The sequence below is a fragment of the Pelmatolapia mariae genome, linkage group LG10_11 (assembly GCF_036321145.2).
Source record: "Pelmatolapia mariae isolate MD_Pm_ZW linkage group LG10_11, Pm_UMD_F_2, whole genome shotgun sequence".
Classification (NCBI taxonomy): domain Eukaryota; kingdom Metazoa; phylum Chordata; class Actinopteri; order Cichliformes; family Cichlidae; genus Pelmatolapia; species Pelmatolapia mariae.
The window spans coordinates 66105784-66124404 of record NC_086236.1 but is presented as its reverse complement, the minus strand read 5'-3'; the positions used below and the strand labels follow the sequence as shown (position 1 = coordinate 66124404).

Below are 18621 nucleotides of genomic sequence, written 5' to 3'. Positions count from 1 at the left end.
TTTTATTCCAAACCCAGCAGGTCTAATCAGCAGGTGGAGGAAACAGATGGTTCAGACATATGATTCAGCCATGACGTGTAACTCTAAGCCACCCTCTGCATTAATAAGCCATGGATATTTTGGTTGTTGTTTAGTGTAATGTACAGCCACTGATTGGTCAAGTTAACTTTGTATCTCACATATATTTCTTCAGGATGTGATGACGTTATCAGTCAGTCTGCTGATGCTCAGTGGTCCATCTATGAGCCTCAGGTCCACTCAGGGATTCCCAACAGCACAGGCCTGTGTCAGCATGACGTGGGTGCTCCTTTGCAGCAAATAACAGTGGTTGAAGCTGAGCAAGGAGATGTATTCCAGCATTTCATGGGTTGTCGGTGCTGGGGAGGTCCAGGGATGGAAACCCAGAGATGTGTTTATAGACAGAGGGAACAAGATGTTTTGGGTCACTGCTCATCAGGATCTCCATTTATCTACTGTGGAGGTGAGACTACACCTAGTTTCCAGGGTCTTTTCTTTAATGATATCCTTTCCCTTTACCTTAGCAATTGTGGTATTCAATGTACTGAACTAAGATGTTCCATTGGGGTGTTTAAAGCTGAAATTACTTTTGTCATTCAGCCAACACACACATATGTTTATGCAGGCATCCAATTGAGACATATCAAAATGTTCTTGTATTTGATTCAAGCAGTGAGGAGGAACGTGATTGTTGGAGTGGAGGTTGTAGAGGAGGTTGCAGTTGAAGACACTCTGGAAGTAATGTAAGTATTTAAGAATTATTATATCATATACCAAAATCATTACAGCAAATAAAGTAACTGTTTCTATATTATTTTGCACAACTAACACTTGTACACCTCATAACCTTTTTGTCTAACACATAAATACACCGCAGTTCGTACAAACATACTACATGTGGTTGAAAAAGTTTGTTGCTTGTGTTTCTCTTCCCAGAACAGAGGATATTTATGCAGATGATCTGCTGGATCCAGATACATCACAAGAAAACCAGCCGTACCCCACATGAAGCCAGAGTGCCTTTCAGTGTTTCTCAGTTTCACTGTATGCTCTGTAAATAAAATTTAATTCACAGTCAGATGACAAATTTAAATAAAATGCAGTTGTATGTATTATGAAGACGCAGGGCTGAAAAGCTTACCTGGTGTTAACATGTCTCCAAAGCTTAGGGAGTCAATGCCACTCTTCTAAGAAATGGCATCATTTGGTGTTATATGATAATAACAAATGCAATAGAAGATGTCCTATAGGTGTTGATTTGGGTTAAAATTTCATCACTTTTCACCACTCACATCATATGACTGAAGTAATTCTTATGTTTATTATACTGTACAGTGACAGAGTGACAACTCACACCCAATTAAAGTACTACAAAGCACTAACCCGTTACAACGATCACCAATGGGACAGAAATATTATATCATACCATAGAAATGAGCACTTGGAGAACAATTTTCCATCAGTGTGAATTGAGCATACCCAAGGGGACAAGAAGAATCAAACTATGCTGCACAGTTCTAAAATCCACTGCGTTATGACTGTATGGTTTAGAGTTATGTATTTATCAGATGTGAGATCAGATATGAGTCCTTGTCTTTGATACTTATGTATACAAATAAAAAAGTTACAACTAATTTCTGAATTGCTGTTATTTTTATAATATAATATAATATAATATAATATAATATAATATAATATAATATAATATAATATAATATAATATAATATAATATAATATAATATAATATAATATAATATTATTGGACTTCAACTACCAGCATGCATCGCTATTGTTCTTCCGTCATCACTGCGCGCAGGATGTTGCGCTCTCCAGTACAGTGAACAGTGATCCTTGTGACGATTTCAAGGGAAAATCTTTGTTCATTTTGATATAAAAACCCATCATGTCGGATTCATTACCGCCGCTAACTCTCCAGGACCGCATGGAGCGTCTTCAGGAGCTGACGGAATTTACTGAAAAGTGCAAAAAACAGATAAACGACATATTTGAAACGCTGGGATGGTCGCTAGACTACAAGAACTCCAACCAGGTAGCTAGCGTTTGTTTGGCTAATGTTAGCATTTATTGTTCAGTCAAAACAGCAGAAAACCACCTCGGAATGTCTTGTTTTTCGTAGCAGCAATAGAGCAGCATCAGATTTAAGCGTTTAACTAAGTTTGAGTCCAGAGAGATTTGCTTAAGTGACTATAATGGAGTTTTTCTCTGCTGCCTAAGCTAAGTTAAGTTTGGGGTGTTTTCGGTGAGTTTCTAATATTTTTTTCTGAAGTCACTCAAGCTTGGTGGTAGATTTGCTGGTTGCTCTCGCCTAATTGGCACTTTATTTGCTGTAATGTGGTTCTATATTGCCCTTTTTAGTGGTCTACGTTTGATGTAATTAATATAACCATAATTAATATGCCGTGCGTCTTCTAATAGTTTTTTATGCTTGCATCTTATAATATTTACCGGATTTTTTTAAGGCTGCTTTTCTTTTCCTGAGTTTTTTGTTATTTATTTTTTAATGTGCTCTTCTCAAAAGTTTCGACGAGGATGCTTTTGAAGCTACACTTTGGTTCAAATGTGTTTGTTTACATGAAATAGTACAAGTTTTCCTTCTTTTGATTACCACATATATATTTGTATCTTCTTGGCGATCATTTTCTGGTACTGAAGATTAAAAATGGTGACATTTCAAGTCATAATTCCCGCTCTGAGCAGCATTTGTCAATGACTGGAAGGAAGAACTCCCTTTGAACTTTCCTTTCGGAAGATTTCTTGAACAGCATTCAATAGAACTTGGCAAGGAAAGAAGGACATAGAAAAACAACGGCAAAACGCAAAGTACGGGAGAGAGCAGACAAAAGTTAATGACATCTAAATCCAATTTTTACAAAGACATTTAATTCTCAGTTTGAATTAGACCCATTTTAACGAGTTTTGATATGGGGTTAATTTGCGGTGCTAGTTGTTACATCATAGAAAAATATGCTTATTATTAGCTTTCATACATATTTACACAATACAGATTGTATTGAATTCTGGCCATGAGGTTGTTTAGTCCTTATAAAACAGTTTTAATAAACACTGCAGAAAAAAACCTTCCAGAAGGTAATTGTGTTATAGCAATGGTATATTAACAATGCTTCTGTGTAATTCATACCTGATGTTAATTTAAATTCATTATTTGCTAATGTAATATGCTTGCATTCTCAGGAACCAATGGAGCAGTGTCCCTATGACCCTCACCACAGGGTCCCGGTCAGGACCATGGAGAAGCACAAAGCCTCCTGCAAGTTAAAAAAAATGGGCTACTCTGCCGAGGAGCAGGTAACACATGTAGTTACAGATTAATGTGTTGGTGCTGGAATCTGCTGCTGTAGCCTGGCTGTACCAATTGCACCAGAGACAGCAGGGCAAAAGCAGTAAAGTAGACTACAAAAGCCTCTTGTTATTGTGCAACCGACTACTGAAAACCTCATAACCTCCAGTGTTAATGTAAAGTTGTGTTTAATAATTGAAAGAGCTGTAAAGCTTATCACTACTTTGCAGGCGGAGATGTACGACCCCTCCGTGTGCTATGAGAACACCAGCGTCAGAAGCTTTACAATGGGTAAGTCATCACAGAGGACTTTCTCTGGAAATTATCACCTTACTTTAGTATAACCAAAGTTCACCCTAGTGAGATTAGATCTTTTCAGAAGACCACCTGTTTTCTTTGGAAATTTGCAACTTTGCAACTTGTGTTGTTAAAAGAAGGAAGAAATAATTCATTTTTGAAAAAAATGAAATAAAACAATCTCACTCAATTTTGTTTTCTTTGTTCTTTTTAAATGTACTTTAAAAAGTTTGTAGTGCAGTTAAAAAAAAGATGTATAAGGCTTTTGTTATGTGCCCTGTTGAAAGCCATTTTTATCTAGTTAATTATATAAATAATTTTGAATATTACTGTTTTTTTATTTCTTGGAAAAAGAACATATGTCGCCTTCATTTCATTGTTTTACTAAATGTTCTTTGAACGTTAAGTAATGATGCTTTTGTCTTGGCGCACATTGAAACTCATTTGTAGTAGAAAGGAACGTAAGGATGGAATTTTTCGGTCAGGAATGTTTTAGTAATGTTTTTTCTATTCTCACTCATCATGCAGACAAAACCACCCAGCATCAGGTGATCCTACAGGCGAGATCTGCTGCACCAATGATGAGGATGGAAGGAGTCTTCTGGCAAGGTAGCGGCTCATTTTATTCTGTGCGTTCTTTTTCTAAGTACAACACACCAACGGTACATTTACTAGAAGCAAAGGTACAAAGTTAACTCTGTGAGGACAAAGTCATCATTGGCGATGACTAAACTCTGCCACCAGACCTACATTCAGAATCCAGACCTGCTGCTAGATGTTGGAAAAAGAAAAAAGTTTTGTTTTTTTTTCCCCTTTGACATCGTCAGATAGAATGGTTAGGATTAGGGTCATTCCTCTCCAGCGATGAACATGATTTCACAGGGTTATTCTTGATTATTCAGATGTTTAATTTTATACACCAAGAAAAATGCCATTAATTTTAAAGTCCTCACTAAACTCATTGTAACTTCATTGTTCACTTTTTTTGGCTCTCACCCTCACCAAATAGTAACATTAGTAAAAGAGGAGCTTTTACAATATCAATTTAGGATCGTCACGTCCTTTTCTAGTTTTGCTCCTAACATCCATGTGTTGTTTGTTCTGTTTGCAGCGATTGGGGTGAGTATTAGAGGAGATGGGCTCTAGAGAGGTCTGCCACTCTGGTTTCATGCCTCATATCCTTTACCGTCATATCCTTTCAAACCACAGGGGTTTGGGTGTGGGAAGCTTATCAGTCACATCTGCATCCTTGAACATACAGATACGTTTCCCTTTATGTGATGGGGAAAGTCCATACATGTAAACTCATCAGTCATATTTAGACTGAATGTTTAACCTCTTAAGCCCCACGCCCCCGGCATTGGGGGCAAAAAGGAGGAGATCACGTTTAATCGGTTATAACGCCGGTTGAGAAATATAAATCCAGACATGTGTGGTATCCACAGAAACCCCAGAATCTCAGCTAAAATGTCATATAAACCATTTCTACAACCACCAAACACACCGAAAACAAGCCGCGATTAAACGAGCAGTTACGTAAATGCGCAGAAGTCTGCTAAACACACAAAACCGAACCAGAAATTCTTCAGACTTCATGTAAGCGGTTAAAAATAGGCTGGTTAGCTCCCAGAGCTATCACTGACTCCACACACCAAGTTTCACCACGATCAGACCAGAATTCACTGAATTAGCCGCAAAAGAAGACCACAAAAACACACAGCGGCGCAAATGCGCTAACACAGAAATTGGCTTACCGTCCCGATTTCCTCCGTTATTTTCGCCGGTAGCCGGTAACCACATGATTGCTGTTATTTACCATGCCTACCTAGGTGCATCAGAGCCATCTTCCGTCAACAACCTCCATTTTAGACCCACCTACAGACACGTGACTGGACAGACGTCACATGCAGTAAATTTGGACACACGTGGGTTTTGGCATTACAACGTCTGATTGGTTGAAGTGACGTGAACGTGGCATCGTTACTTTGAATCTATTGGCTAAAACGATTAAAAAGAGGTGTCAATCATGCAAATTGACCAAAAGAAACCAAAGTTACAGCCCCTCAGAGTTTAAAGGGCCAGAGGCCAATGAAGCGCTCTATGCGCACGGCAGAAAAGGGCCATTACCATGTAAATGTGTGGTTAATTCTTCAAAAATATATTTTTAAAAAAAGCATTTTTAGGCCTGTTAATAAAATTTATTAATTTCTGCTCTTTAATACCTAAAAAAATTAACTGGCATGGTGTCCAATTGTGTGCCAAAATTGGACATTTTTGTACAACGTCTGGATATTCATGTATTGACAGGGCTGTAGTTTTTCACTGTTTTACTTTAGAAACACAAATCTTTGCACAGATTATGCTTATATGTTGGTTACTGGATTTCTGGAACCAAATATGATCTGAGGCATATTTTTAAAAGGGTTATATGCTAAAAATTACAAAAAAAAATTAGGCGAGAATAAAATCTACTTACTTTTTCTGTGTTCCAGTCTCAGTAACTTTGACAGAGTAATATCTGCTTTAATATTTACACCTCTGATTAAATGTCCCAAGTGTTAGCTTCATTTTGATACCAAGATTGTAAGGACAGAGTTTGTAATTGCAGAGAAATAATCAATTTAATTTAGGCATTGCATTTTCGAGCAGGAAGCTCAGAAACCCCCTTGGGGCTTAAGAGGTTAAAATACTTATGTAGTTTCTGCTTTCTGTCAAATCTTCATATAAAGTATTCCAGTAGAAGGCCACAGTTCCTTACTGATGCTGAGTTATCAGCAGAGCTTAGAAGCTGAAAGGAAACGGAAACTAAACAGCAGCAAAACAAAAAGGAAAACCAGTCATTGATGTTAGAAAATAACTAGGGACTAAACTTTAAAGTAACTTCCGTCTTTGTTCCTCACCCTAACATTAGAGCTAACAGGTGAATTTTTGCTTTCTAGTGCAGCTAGCAAAAGAACCAATTACTGTTTATTCCTTGGTTTTAACATAAAAATCATTATTACAGCTGCGGGCAGCACAAACGTGACCCCCTTAAACCGATTTTTAGTTAAGTCCCCATGTTTTCCCCTCAGTTATTGGTTCTGTTACTAGTTAGCTAACATAAACTAATGTAAGTCTATTGACTGCAGCCAACCGACCCAATAATGTCATGTTCTGTGCTGGCACAAGATGGCGCTAAACATTTTTAAAAAACTTCAAGCACTTATTTCCTGTCAGTGTTAAATTTATGTCACTTTTTGAGAACAGGGGTCCATGGTGTCAATTCGCCTTTATGATTTTTCACTTTAACACTTAAAACCAAATCAGTTTTATGTAGAATCCAATTTTGGCTGAATACAGAGCTACTTTAAGAAGTGATCTTAGGAATAATTAACCATTTGAATTGCATTATGTGGACATGTTTTTTTTTTTTCTAACCTCATTAATGTCTTAAGAGCAAACAGGTTATTGTCTGATCCTTTGTCAGGTCAGTACTCCGGTGAGCCGGTCGACGTGCCTCAGAACCACAAGCGAGCCGTGTGTGATCTCACTGTTGCCGACCGATTGGCGCTGTACAATCATGTGGTCGGCGTCATCAATCAACAGAAGGAAGCATCGTCCGCCAATGACGATCTCTACGTAGATTTGGTGTCCAAACTCCAAAAAGGTGAGATTTAACTCTAAAAAAATAATTTTTCCTGCAATTTTAGTGAAGAAAAAACTTTTTTTTGGCTTTCTCTGGTGCAGTCGACATAAAAATTGTGTGTGTTTTTGTTCAGATGAAGAACAAAATGAACCAAAGACTAAACTGGAGCTGATGGCAGAAATGAGGGACTACAAGAGGCGGCGTCAGTCCTACAGAGCCAAAAATGTTCACATCACCAAGAAATCCTACACTGAGGTAAATGAGTTGATAAATAATAATAAGTGTTGTCCTGATTCTAATCATTTACTTCATTTATATATAATCTGTGTTTAAGGTGAAATAACGTTTTTTTGTTTGTTTTTTTAATTATAAAGCGTGTTGTGAAGTACAAGAACCGCTTTTCCCATCTTTAGTTGAAAATATCAAAAGTAACAGTAATTTAAAATGCTGAAAACGAAGGACAGCACAGTATAAATGACCAGTGGATTTGGTGAACCTAATTTGGAAATCCAGTTACTGGAGCTCTTATTGTGCTCCTGAGTTTCAACATAAAGTGTTCATGAAGCTGGACAGGCTGTTTTGTTTTTTTTTGTTTTTCTTTCGTTAATTTATATCATTTGACTGCCACAAAGCAGCAAAAGAACAGACTGTCTGATAAATTGTTGAGTAGTTCTTTTCCTCAGAAAACTCTCAGCCTCTGCTCCACTATCCTTTTTTCTGCTACATCACCCTACACAACTCCAATGTGGACAGTTTCTCAAAATGCACAGAGAGGCTTTATCTTGATGGACAAGAGGGCGAAGAATCCAGTTTAGATTCTACTGAGCAAGATGCTGGTCATCTGACTGTTGACTGACTGCCCAGATCTCAACAATACGTGTCTGTTTCACACAGGCAGAGAATTTTCGGTGGGAGCAGTATAGTTTTGAAAGACATGTTAGCTTATTCTGTTGAGCAGAGTAAACATTTATGGGAAGCAAGGCAAATTTTGTTTCATAAGTAGTTTTCTTGTCTTCCTTCTCTCACCATAACCGGTTGCGGCAGATGAGATCTTGTTTATGAGGCATTAATAGACATGTTTATTGAAACTCTGGATTTTAACTACTTTCAGTGTGGGGGTTTTTTCTCAATATAATATCTGCACTGATTTTCCCAACTTTTGGCTCTGATATATTCCCTCCACACTGTAGCAATAAAAAGTCTGGAAGAAATAAAACTAAACATTTTTGAACATTAAAAACTAAGCTGAAATAAGAGAGTCAACTGGAAACTCTACCGAATTTTTTTAAAGTCAAAACGAAATAAAAATAGAAACTAATTAGAAAATACTAAACTATGATAACTCTGACTGGAATACTAAATAAACTCTGCCCAGGAATCTCCGAACTGAAAATCTGATGCTAAGCCCAGCATGTCGGTCCTCAGTGAGACCTGTCCTGTTTAAACCAAGGTTAGGAATCAGTAATGTGGTCTCTATGATCGCCCTGCAGGTGATCAGAGAGGTGATCAGCGTCCATTCTGAGGAACTTGCCAGACAGTGGAAAGAGGAGGAGGATGAAGAGGAGTCGATGAGAGTGGAACAGTCTTCCCACGGGTACACGAAGCACTCCTCATGATCACTTTTATGCTTCATTGACGATTAAGATATTGCATCAGAGGAGTTTATGGGTTAAAGACAACTTTTGAAAATTGTTTTGTTTTTCAGGCGGCAGGTGGATGAAAGACGCTCACCATCCTCAGAGTCTCATCACTCCCACAGTAAACGCCACCGCAGCCGGGAGCGAAGCCACGAAAGGGAGAGCAAGAAGAAGAAGAGTAGGAGGGAGAGGTGAGAAAGGACTCATCTAAGGGTTGTGGATGTGTATGGGAAGTTGTATCTTCTTTTCTAGCTCTTGTATACTACACACCAGTTACAGAAACAACCACATGACATAATTTGCATCATCTTCACAGCTTAATGATTGAAAATATCTTGTTTTGTAACACCAAAATGTATTGTGCATACTGCGGAGTTAACTTGGACTTTTTGGATCTTCACAGGGATTCCCATTCCCCAGATGACCACCACCACCACCACGATAAAAAGAAGAAAAAGAAGAAGAAGAAAGATGAGAGAGACAGGGAGAAGGAGAAGTGAGAGTGCTGAATCTGCAGTGACTGAAGTCGACCCTGAAGTTGCAGTGTTCACAAAGACGAGACTAAAAATAGGTTTACACACTGACGCATTTGCTAAAGATTTAAACGCAATAAAGTTTTTAAACCAAACATTCATTGGTTGAGTTTTATTTTGCTTCACTGACACCATTTTCAATCAGCGCTTCAGCGTTTTACAGCACGGCCACATGTTACCTCCCTCTGCATGATTGGCTGGGCTTTTTTTCTTTTTTAATGATAACTTGGAATCTCAGACAGGAGTGTCTTAACTGTCCTACTTTCACCATAAGTTCAAAGGTTATTTTTTGGCCTTTAGTCTTAGCTGTAAGTTTGGGTGTGTTTACCTGGGAAGTCATTAAGAAAATGAAGTAAAGTGGGTTTGTGTGGTCTGTTTATAAAAAAAACAACAAAAAAACACTGCAAGTGTAAATGTAGGGTGATCATTTTACAGATATTTAAATTAATAGTCTGATAAAGAGTTCAGACTTCCAGAAAGAACATAAAAACTAAATCTGACTGTTCACTGAAGAATGGTTGCAAAAATATGCACCTGTGATTCTTGTTCCTAGGTTGAAGAATATAAAAGTGACCAGTTTATACAACAAATTATTATTATTATCAATTGTCTCTGTAGTCACACAGTCTATTTGTGTTGGCATAAATGACATCATTGTTTGAAATTGCAACATTGCAAAACATTTGGTCTTTTGATTTAAGAAATCTTGTTCTGAGGGTAAAATATGTTGCTCACTGAACTAATTTGAAAAATTTTCACTGAAGCTTGAAAAATCGTTAAATGATACAGTTTAATTTTGAATGTATTTTTATTTAGCTCATGAGAGGAAGTACAAGGCATGATTATGGGTGCAAATTGTGGTCTAGATGATTACAATCCTCAAAACAGTTTTTTTTAATCAGATGTTAAAACTGTGTGTTTTGCAACTCCAGACAGAAGCACATGGAAATGTGATATAGATATTAATGTGAAGACACGAAACCCAAAAGTCTATTCATCTTCCTTCTGTCCTGGTTGTTCTCTGCTCATGCTGGATTCTGGATCTGGTATTTCTCACCCTTTTGAGAAGCACAGATAGAGAACGAGAAGAACAAAAAAAGTCGAACAGGATCCCGTCCGTGCCTGGGAACCTGACGGATCCTGGAGAGACGAGAGTACAAGGGGAACCGTTGGGGTGATAATAGTGTAAGGGAAACTCCTCAGGGAACGTGAAATTGGGCTGTTTTTGTTCTCATCCATATCCCCAAAGAATCCTTTAGCAGGTCTGGTCTAGAGGGAATCACTGTGCAGCACCATGGGGGCCTCCTGTGATAAGGTAAGATTTGATTATCATCATATCTGGATTTGGTCCTGCACATTTTGAGGGAACTGTTAAATGTTGCTTATGGTAAAATAATTGGGAAGGTTTTAGTTTGTCGTTAGTCCACTGGACAGTCTATGAAGTGCCTCAGCAGGACCTTAAAATGTTGATATAGGCCTTAAAAATTTCAATATATAAGGTCTTAATTTCCATATTAAAAATGCAGATTTTCTCTTTGTTTGTGTTAGCGTCTAAATCTGCAAAATCTGCAGACAGAATTTATCTAAAAAACTTTTGCTGTTTGTTTACTAAAGTATAACTTGTGGTTTTAATCCATTTTCATTTTTAAAGTCATTTTGGTGCATACATCAAAAACTAATTCTGTATTCAGCTGTTCAGTAAGTCATCTGTGTGGGAGTCTTTTTGCTGAGCAGACATTTCTGAGTAATATTTGTGGGCAGTTTTTAGGTTCTGGGGAAGCTTTTTAATTCACAGAGCAGGCTTTGTTTAGATTCTTTGCTGACTTTGGATTTTTCTCTAGAATTCACAACAAAGCCAAAGGGAAATTTGTACATGGTGTAATGTTTGGCCATGTGACCAAATAGATTTTGCACACATCGAGAATGCTGGAGCATCCTTTTTTTCTTTATAGCAAACCAAAAATATGAACAAAAAAGTTAAATATGAAATGTAAGAGTATGCACTACCTCACAGCCCCAGAGGTCCAACAGGGCAGAGTTAGCTGGGTTTGAATTTGCTTGTTCGATCTGTTACAGCTGTTCTCTTGGGTTCTTTAAATCCATGCACAAACTAGCCTCTAATAAAGGGTAACAAGGCAACATTTGTCTAGCAGAAATGTGGCAAATGTTCTTGTTAAATTATTGGATAATGAGCTCTTTTTGCTACTTTATTCAGGTTAATATTATATGAATAAATTGTTACTTGAATAAAGAGGTAATATAAGAGTGAGGGATTCTTTAACACCAGAGAAGCTGAGCTTATTTGACCTTTTCAAGGTTTGAATCTTCCCAAAATTCTTTTTCAAACAAGTTTGATCTGAGGTTTCAGAAATCATTACAAAAATGTGCTTGTGGTCATTTTTATCCTCCTTTTATCCAGTTCAGTGACCTTGTGTTAAAATCTAATACACAGCCTTCCAGGTACAGAGCAGGTTTTTCCTGTGCTGGTCTGCAGCCTCACAGTGAGGCGTCAGGAATGTCAGATGAGTCTGAGAAGTGCTCAGCAGTCTTCTTCCTGACAAAGAAACCTCAGTCTGTTTAATTCTCAGGCAAACAGCAGCAACTCAAAACCTCAGCAACCCCATTGCAAATAAAGAGTCCTTTAAAGTGACTCTCCTTTGTTGGTGTAGCCCACCCAAACACTTCTCTGATCATATTTGATGCATCAAGTTCTGCTCTGAGGTCAGGAGGTTCATCAGTGAAAGCGGTTGCTTCACTTCTGATGTTTTTGATACTTGTCATTGGTTGTCCAACAAGTGGCAGTGGAGGATCTATGACTGTGAGTTAGAACTTAAAGTAAACTTTAAAAGGTTAAAAAAGACTTTAAATACAAGAAGGAGTATTTTACAAATCACTTAAGCAAAAAAATTAGTTATGCCAGTGCAGCTCAGGTAAAACTGGACTTGGTTATATTAACCTTTCAGCAGAGATTTCAATCAGCTGAAGCCAATGATGGTCCTTTTAGGAAGTCCTTCAAAAAGAGCATTTCAGGAATGCAGCCTAGAGGTGAATGAATGAAAAACCACTGTGAGTCAGGAAAGGCTTTACAGATAACCTGCCTATTATTCATTCAATCAGACTGACCGTGTGGGTTAAATCAGTATTTGCACATAGCGTTTACAGTGCTGGAAAAAATAACATGGAAATAAACAAATCGCTTAGAAGATCATCAGATTTAAGGATTTTTGTTTTTTTATTAAAACTTTGTTTGGCCAGTACAAAAACTGCCATAGGATTGTATTCAGTCAGTATCCTACCAGTAGTTTACTATGCTACCTCCAGAGGGCAGTATAACACCTGTCACTGGTCTAAGCTGAGACATAAAACCTGACAGTAATCAGTCACCTGAGCTGAGGCAACAAGACCGAAGACTGGGAATTGAAGCTGAATTATGCTGGATTTCTGTTGATCAGTATACTTAACACTATCTTTAGGCTGTTTATGCAGCTCATGATTACTTTAAACTTTTTCTTTTTCTGAAATAAAATAAAGTTGGTTGGATCCTATATAAAAGTTTACAATGTAAAACATGCACTCAAACAAGCAGTCAAATTACTCCCAGTGTAAAAAATGAGGTCAAACATTGTGCTAATATTGTAGTGTTTCTTTGTGTCTAGTGCTTATACACCAGTTTACTCTGAAACAACCAATATGTGAATTGCTAAGTCAAAGTGGTGCAAAACTACATCAGCATGGATGCAATCTTTTTTTCTTTTCTTTTTTTTACTTTGTTTGTTTACAGTTTCCCTTCACAGAGAAAGAAGCACTGCTGCAGTCCCTGTAGAATAATTTGTTTGTTTGTTTTTAGCCTGTGAAATATGATGGATCACGAGATGGATGAGCTACTACCTCACTGACAGCTAATTGATACCCTTTTTGTGCATAACATTTAAAAAAAATACCAACAAGGGACTCAAGTCTAGAAACATGAGGTTCTGCATGGGCACTCTTCAAAGTAGAATAGTAGAATAGTTTGCAACAGTCTTTGTGTAGTTAGGGCTTGTCTACGATTTAAAACTGGGACCTATCCCTCAAAGGATAGGACACATACCTAGACCAATGAGCACCTGCAATGACAGAAATGCAGAAGTCAAGCAGACGAGTGATTCTTGCAGTTGTCAGTGGGGAGATCCGGCGCTTTCTCTGTGAATTTCACATTCCCGTGGCAGAAGGCCAGGTGCTTGCTCAGATGTTGATTTACACATCTGTTGCTGCCACGGACGTCGCACGCGCTTACGTCATTGTCATGAGACACTCTGACACACAAAATCACGGTTTAGTAACGCAGTAATGCAGCGTGCTTACGGTAACAGTAATCTAATTACTTTTTGTAGTAATCAGATTACAACAACGCGTTACTGCCCATCTCTGGTGGTCGTTACATGCATTTAACTGTTTGTGAGTACAGGAGCCCCACCCACCTGCTGTTCAAATTCTTAGTGTGCAAGAAGCAGCCAATCAAAAGTTAGTTGGTTTAATTATTTAATTAAACCTAATTTAATTTAATTAATAGAGTCAAATTGAGGGATTTTTTTAAATACAGCTGACAGGACTTGTAGTAGGAACAGTGGGTCAGAAAATACACTCATCCAGCAGTGACATCTTAGTTTACAGTTTAATATTCATTCAGGTTGTGTGAAATGGTGAATTGTGTTGCATGAGTCAATCTGCTGTATTTGATGTGTCCCCTGCAGGCGTCGCTCCTCTCGGGGCTGCTCGTATTCATGCTGTGTGTCGCCTCTTCTCACTGCCAGGAGGAATATTCTGGATACCACTCAGGTCAGGGCTTCCTCATGCTGGCACTGATTTAACTTTAACCTCAGGTGAAACAATAGCTGTTTAGTCTTGTTTTACTAAAGAACAAGAGGTGACAGATAACACAATTATAGAATCCAGCTGAGGAATATTGTAAACTGGTTTCTTCTAGTTAACTAATCGACAGTTAATTATGATAAACACTGCTTAATTATTTTTTAAAAGTACCTTCATAACTCATTAGTAACTTTCTTGTTTAATATTGTAGTCAAGTAAAGGCTTATCTGGGGAAAAAAGTAACAACTTTAAATGAATTGCATTGTTAGGTGAGCACAAAAAATACCACATATTCATTACAAGCTTAATATTTATTCAATTATTTCCACAAATTATTGTTGGTTGGTTTGTTTTTTCAACAAAAAACCCTTCAGATTGTAACTTCACTTTATTCATCAACTTTAAAGCACTGACTCAAATCACAGTTTTGCAGGACAGGAGAGATGTTTTTGATCTGTATGTACAGTATGATGCAGTTTTTATCCTCCCACATTTGCTGTAAGTTAAGGGCTCATCAGGGAATTGAAGCCGGGATCGTGCACACCCAAAACAAGAATCATACCCTTAGATCAACGAGTCACATTTCACCATGTTGGTCTCATACTGAGTTCTCACCTCATGTATTTTGCATGTCTATTCAGGTGAGGAACACACCTATGAAGAGTCTTCTGCAGTTGACCACTATGACAACTTAGCTGCTCCTCAGCCAGGTGAGATCAGTAACACAGTTAGTGTAAACTGTACCAGAAGACGCTCTCTGACTGTTTGAAGTCCTCCGGGCTCCAGACCAGGACTGCTGACTGTAACAATGCACCACAAAGTCCAAACAAAACTAACAAAATTTTCTTAATGTTTCCTTAGAATATCCACCAGAGCCGACTCATAGCTATGATGTGGACCAGATATTCGAGGAGGAGGATTATGACACTTATGGCCCAATCCCCACCCAAGTCACCATGATCACTGAGGACACCTTTCCCTACATCACCACCACTGAGTCCCACTATGCCAAAGAGGACACTGAGATCGTGCAGGTGGGACAGCTGTGGGCTGGGAATGTTGGGGGTAGCTCAACAACAATATTAAACTGCAGCAGGAAGAAATGTAGAGAGAGCTTTAAAAAAAACAGCCTCTTTCAGTCTCTCCTTGTTTCAAGCCCCTCATACCCTAAAACAATTTCATATCTGCTAAACATAACTAGGAACTGAGTTTTAGTTTCATATAGCATTCATAAAAACCTGACCACTCTCTCGCATCAAAAATCTTCTGCTTAAAGGGCATCCAGCCCATTGTTAAGGGTCATTCAGTCCCTGTACAGCCAAGTGAAAGCTTGGTCTGCATTGTTGGCAATAAGTCGGATTCATTCCTTATGGGTTTTGGACTTTGGCAAGTAGCAGAAGGTTTGTATTTTGGTGGTTTCAGGATCTCATCTATGCTTTTTTGCAGATGATGTGGTTCTGTTGGCTCCCTCAGGTGGGAGCCTCCAGCTTTAAGTGAGGTGATCTGCAGATGAATGTCCGCATTTTCAGGTCTGAGGTCATGGTTCTCATCTACAAACAGGTGGAGTGTCCACTTCAGGTCACAGGCGGGTGGCTGCCCCCTGGAGGCACTTAAATATTATTACCGGCAGTCTTCTGTAATGGGCTAGATTTTCTACAATTTTTGTTTAGTGATGCTGAAAGCAAACCGCCTGCCAGAACTATCAGTCAGTAATTGCTCCAAAGTAAGGGCACATCCAGGATTTGAACCTGCGAGAATCATAACCTTTCACCATCAAGCCTCTCCTGCAACTTGTGGTTCTTCATGATGAAAATGACATACTTGTTCCAGAGCACAGCTAATCTGAAGCACTGCACAAGGCCAATAAGAGATTAAAAAAAAAAGATTGTTACGAATAATATAAAATTAGGATTATTGAATATTCCTCACCAATAATGAGATTGTAGCAGCCTGATTTAAATTTCTTTAAAACAAGGAAAATGGAAAATGGAATCAGGAATGTCTACAAAACCATGTCTATGCGGGTGTAGTGAAGCTAAATTTGAAGGACACCATAGGTGTGATAATATTTGTTAATGTTGTGTTTTAGGTGCCATATGAGTACCCTCCTGACACTGGCTCCTCAGAAGAGTCAGGGGGCGATGCAGAGCTTGGGCAGGTGGGGCCAACAGAGTGTGACTGTGAGCCTGGAGAGCCTGGATTTGCTGGCTTCGCAGGACCAAAGGTACAGACACATTGCATCACATCACTGGCTAAATGCAGTCAATGGCCTCTTTGTTTCATTCTTACACTGCATGGCCTGATCCAAAACTAGGGTCAAAGGTAGTTTTGTTCATGTTGTAGTTTTTGTTTTCCGCAGTCTGATTCCTTTTCTCTTTCTCTCAGGGATCCAGAGGCCTGCAGGGTAAAACTGGTAAACCAGGGTCTCAAGGGAGAGAGGTAAAAGTCTTAAACATGAATAATGGATGTTTGTTTATGACAAGAATGCCTGATTAAAGTGATACTAAAGCAGCAGCTGCATATTCAAGTAGTTTAATTACTGGTTATTTATCTGTTTTGTGTTTTAGGGCTATAAAGGGACCAAAGGTGTTCAGGGAAGGAGAGGAGATACTGGACCAGTGGTGAGTAAATCATGATACAGCAGTCACAGTTGATAATGCCATGCAAAATAGCTTGTATTTACATTTGTAGCTCCTATAACACTGTGAAAGTAATGACAGCATTGGTGTTGTAACATAGAGTGAAAGTAAAAACTAAAGAAAAATAAAATGAAACTGAAAATACTGAGTTTTAACGACCATGAAAGCCAGTCAGCTAAACAGAAAGTAAAAGAGGTATAAGCAGTGAAGGAAAGTTTGTTAAAAACCTGAAGCCAAACTGAAAGTGAAAGCTCTTCATTTAAACCTTAATTAAATTTAAAGTAATTCTGGTAATTTAAGTAATTAAAGACTAAAGCAGAAAAAAAAATCTTGTTTATGACAGTAAAAAAGGGGAAAAAGTGTTTTGTGCTGTTTTAGTGTTATTTTACATAACAGACACCTCGAGGTGCCCCAACTAAAGTAGGATTAAGATATAATGAGTCATTTCAATAATTTCATTATTTTTATTTTTTAAATTAATTTCACCATATATCAGAAATTCTTCACTGTGTATAAATTTCAGCTGTTGCACTTTTTAAGACTATGAAATGCTTTGTTGTGTGAAGAGCTGAGTGTTGTGTATAAGCTTTGGAAATGTTTTGGCCCTTGTCTGTTGTAACCTTTGACCTCATCTTGCAGGGTGACCCTGGTCCTGAGGGAGATGAAGGAGCTTCTGGTTTTTCTGGAGCCACGGTGAGTTAACCAGTCCATCCCACACTGAAGTGAAAGTTAACTGGCAGCGTTTACTTTATTTTCACAATATTTTATTGTGAATATTAGAAGATATAAGTGCTGAGTGTGAGCTGTTAAGTTTCATTTGAAACCTTTTAAAATGATAATTGAAAATTGTTTCACTAAAGAGTTAAGCTCCGTAAAGCTGCAGCTCCATCTTTGAGGATTTGAAAACTTTCCTAAGCTTATTCATTGAATCTGTCAGGGAGAACCTGGACTTCCAGGAGAGCCAGGTGAGCCTGGAGATGTGGGTCTAAAGGTAAACACACACACACACACACACACACTATCCCTCCCGCCCCTCTCTCCTTATTGCTTACAGTCAGTCATGTGGTTGGAGGGATGTTGATAAGTGCATCATTGTTGAATTAATGATGCATTTCTCATCCACTGATTACAGTATACATTTAGTATTTCCATAATGTCTGTGAATGTTTCATGGTGTTCTAAATTTTTTTCATTTATTTATTTGATTAGCATTCAAATCTCTCAGTGAATACAGAATAAAAATCTACTACAAAGCAAGAAAGCATGAGTTAAGGCTAATAGAATAGAATAGAGTAAACCTTTATTATCCCACGGATGAGAAATTTCATTGTTACAGAGCTCTTACAGCAAGGGAAAATAGAATATAAAAGGAAGACAAAAGGTGGTCCTATAAACATAAGCAAACAAAGTTCATATATACAGGTATTTACAGGTAACAATGTACAGAATATGTATTAAAAAAAATGAAAAATTGTACGGAGATATGTATAAAATTTATAGGGTTATGTATAAATCAAAAGGTATTGGCTGAAGCAAATGCTTATTATGCCAACCCTTTTAACAAAAGATCATTTAGGAAGCAGCTCATTAGGGCTAGAAGCAAAAGAGTAAAACAAAACAAACAAACTTCCATCTTAGATAAGTAAGTACATTAAATTAAATTTCATAACAATAATCCACACAAAACAACCAAGAGTTTCA

The 18621-nt window shown here is 38.0% G+C and overlaps 2 protein-coding genes across 2 annotated transcripts in view; both read left to right on the top strand.

Annotated features, from left to right (window-relative positions):
* Positions 1-1840: 1840 nt before the first annotated feature.
* snrnp48 (small nuclear ribonucleoprotein 48 (U11/U12)) lies at positions 1841-9502 on the top strand. Its single transcript, XM_063488259.1, has 9 exons — positions 1841-2069; positions 3233-3346; positions 3569-3629; positions 4164-4244; positions 7102-7281; positions 7394-7515; positions 8751-8854; positions 8966-9088; positions 9301-9502. Exons 1-9 carry the CDS (start codon positions 1923-1925, stop codon positions 9395-9397), a joined length of 1029 nt encoding a protein of 342 aa, XP_063344329.1. The 5' UTR covers positions 1841-1922; the 3' UTR covers positions 9398-9502.
* A 1222-nt stretch (positions 9503-10724) lies between these two features.
* Positions 10725-18621, top strand: part of zgc:113232 (uncharacterized protein LOC541546 homolog) — a 30278-nt gene continuing 22381 nt past the window's right edge. The window contains exons 1-9 of the mRNA XM_063484907.1: positions 10725-10745; positions 14164-14248; positions 14923-14991; positions 15143-15315; positions 16371-16505; positions 16667-16720; positions 16849-16902; positions 17560-17613; positions 17858-17911. Coding sequence (XP_063340977.1) covers positions 10725-10745; positions 14164-14248; positions 14923-14991; positions 15143-15315; positions 16371-16505; positions 16667-16720; positions 16849-16902; positions 17560-17613; positions 17858-17911 — 699 coding nt within the window. The remainder of the gene's footprint in view (positions 10746-14163; positions 14249-14922; positions 14992-15142; positions 15316-16370; positions 16506-16666; positions 16721-16848; positions 16903-17559; positions 17614-17857; positions 17912-18621) is intronic.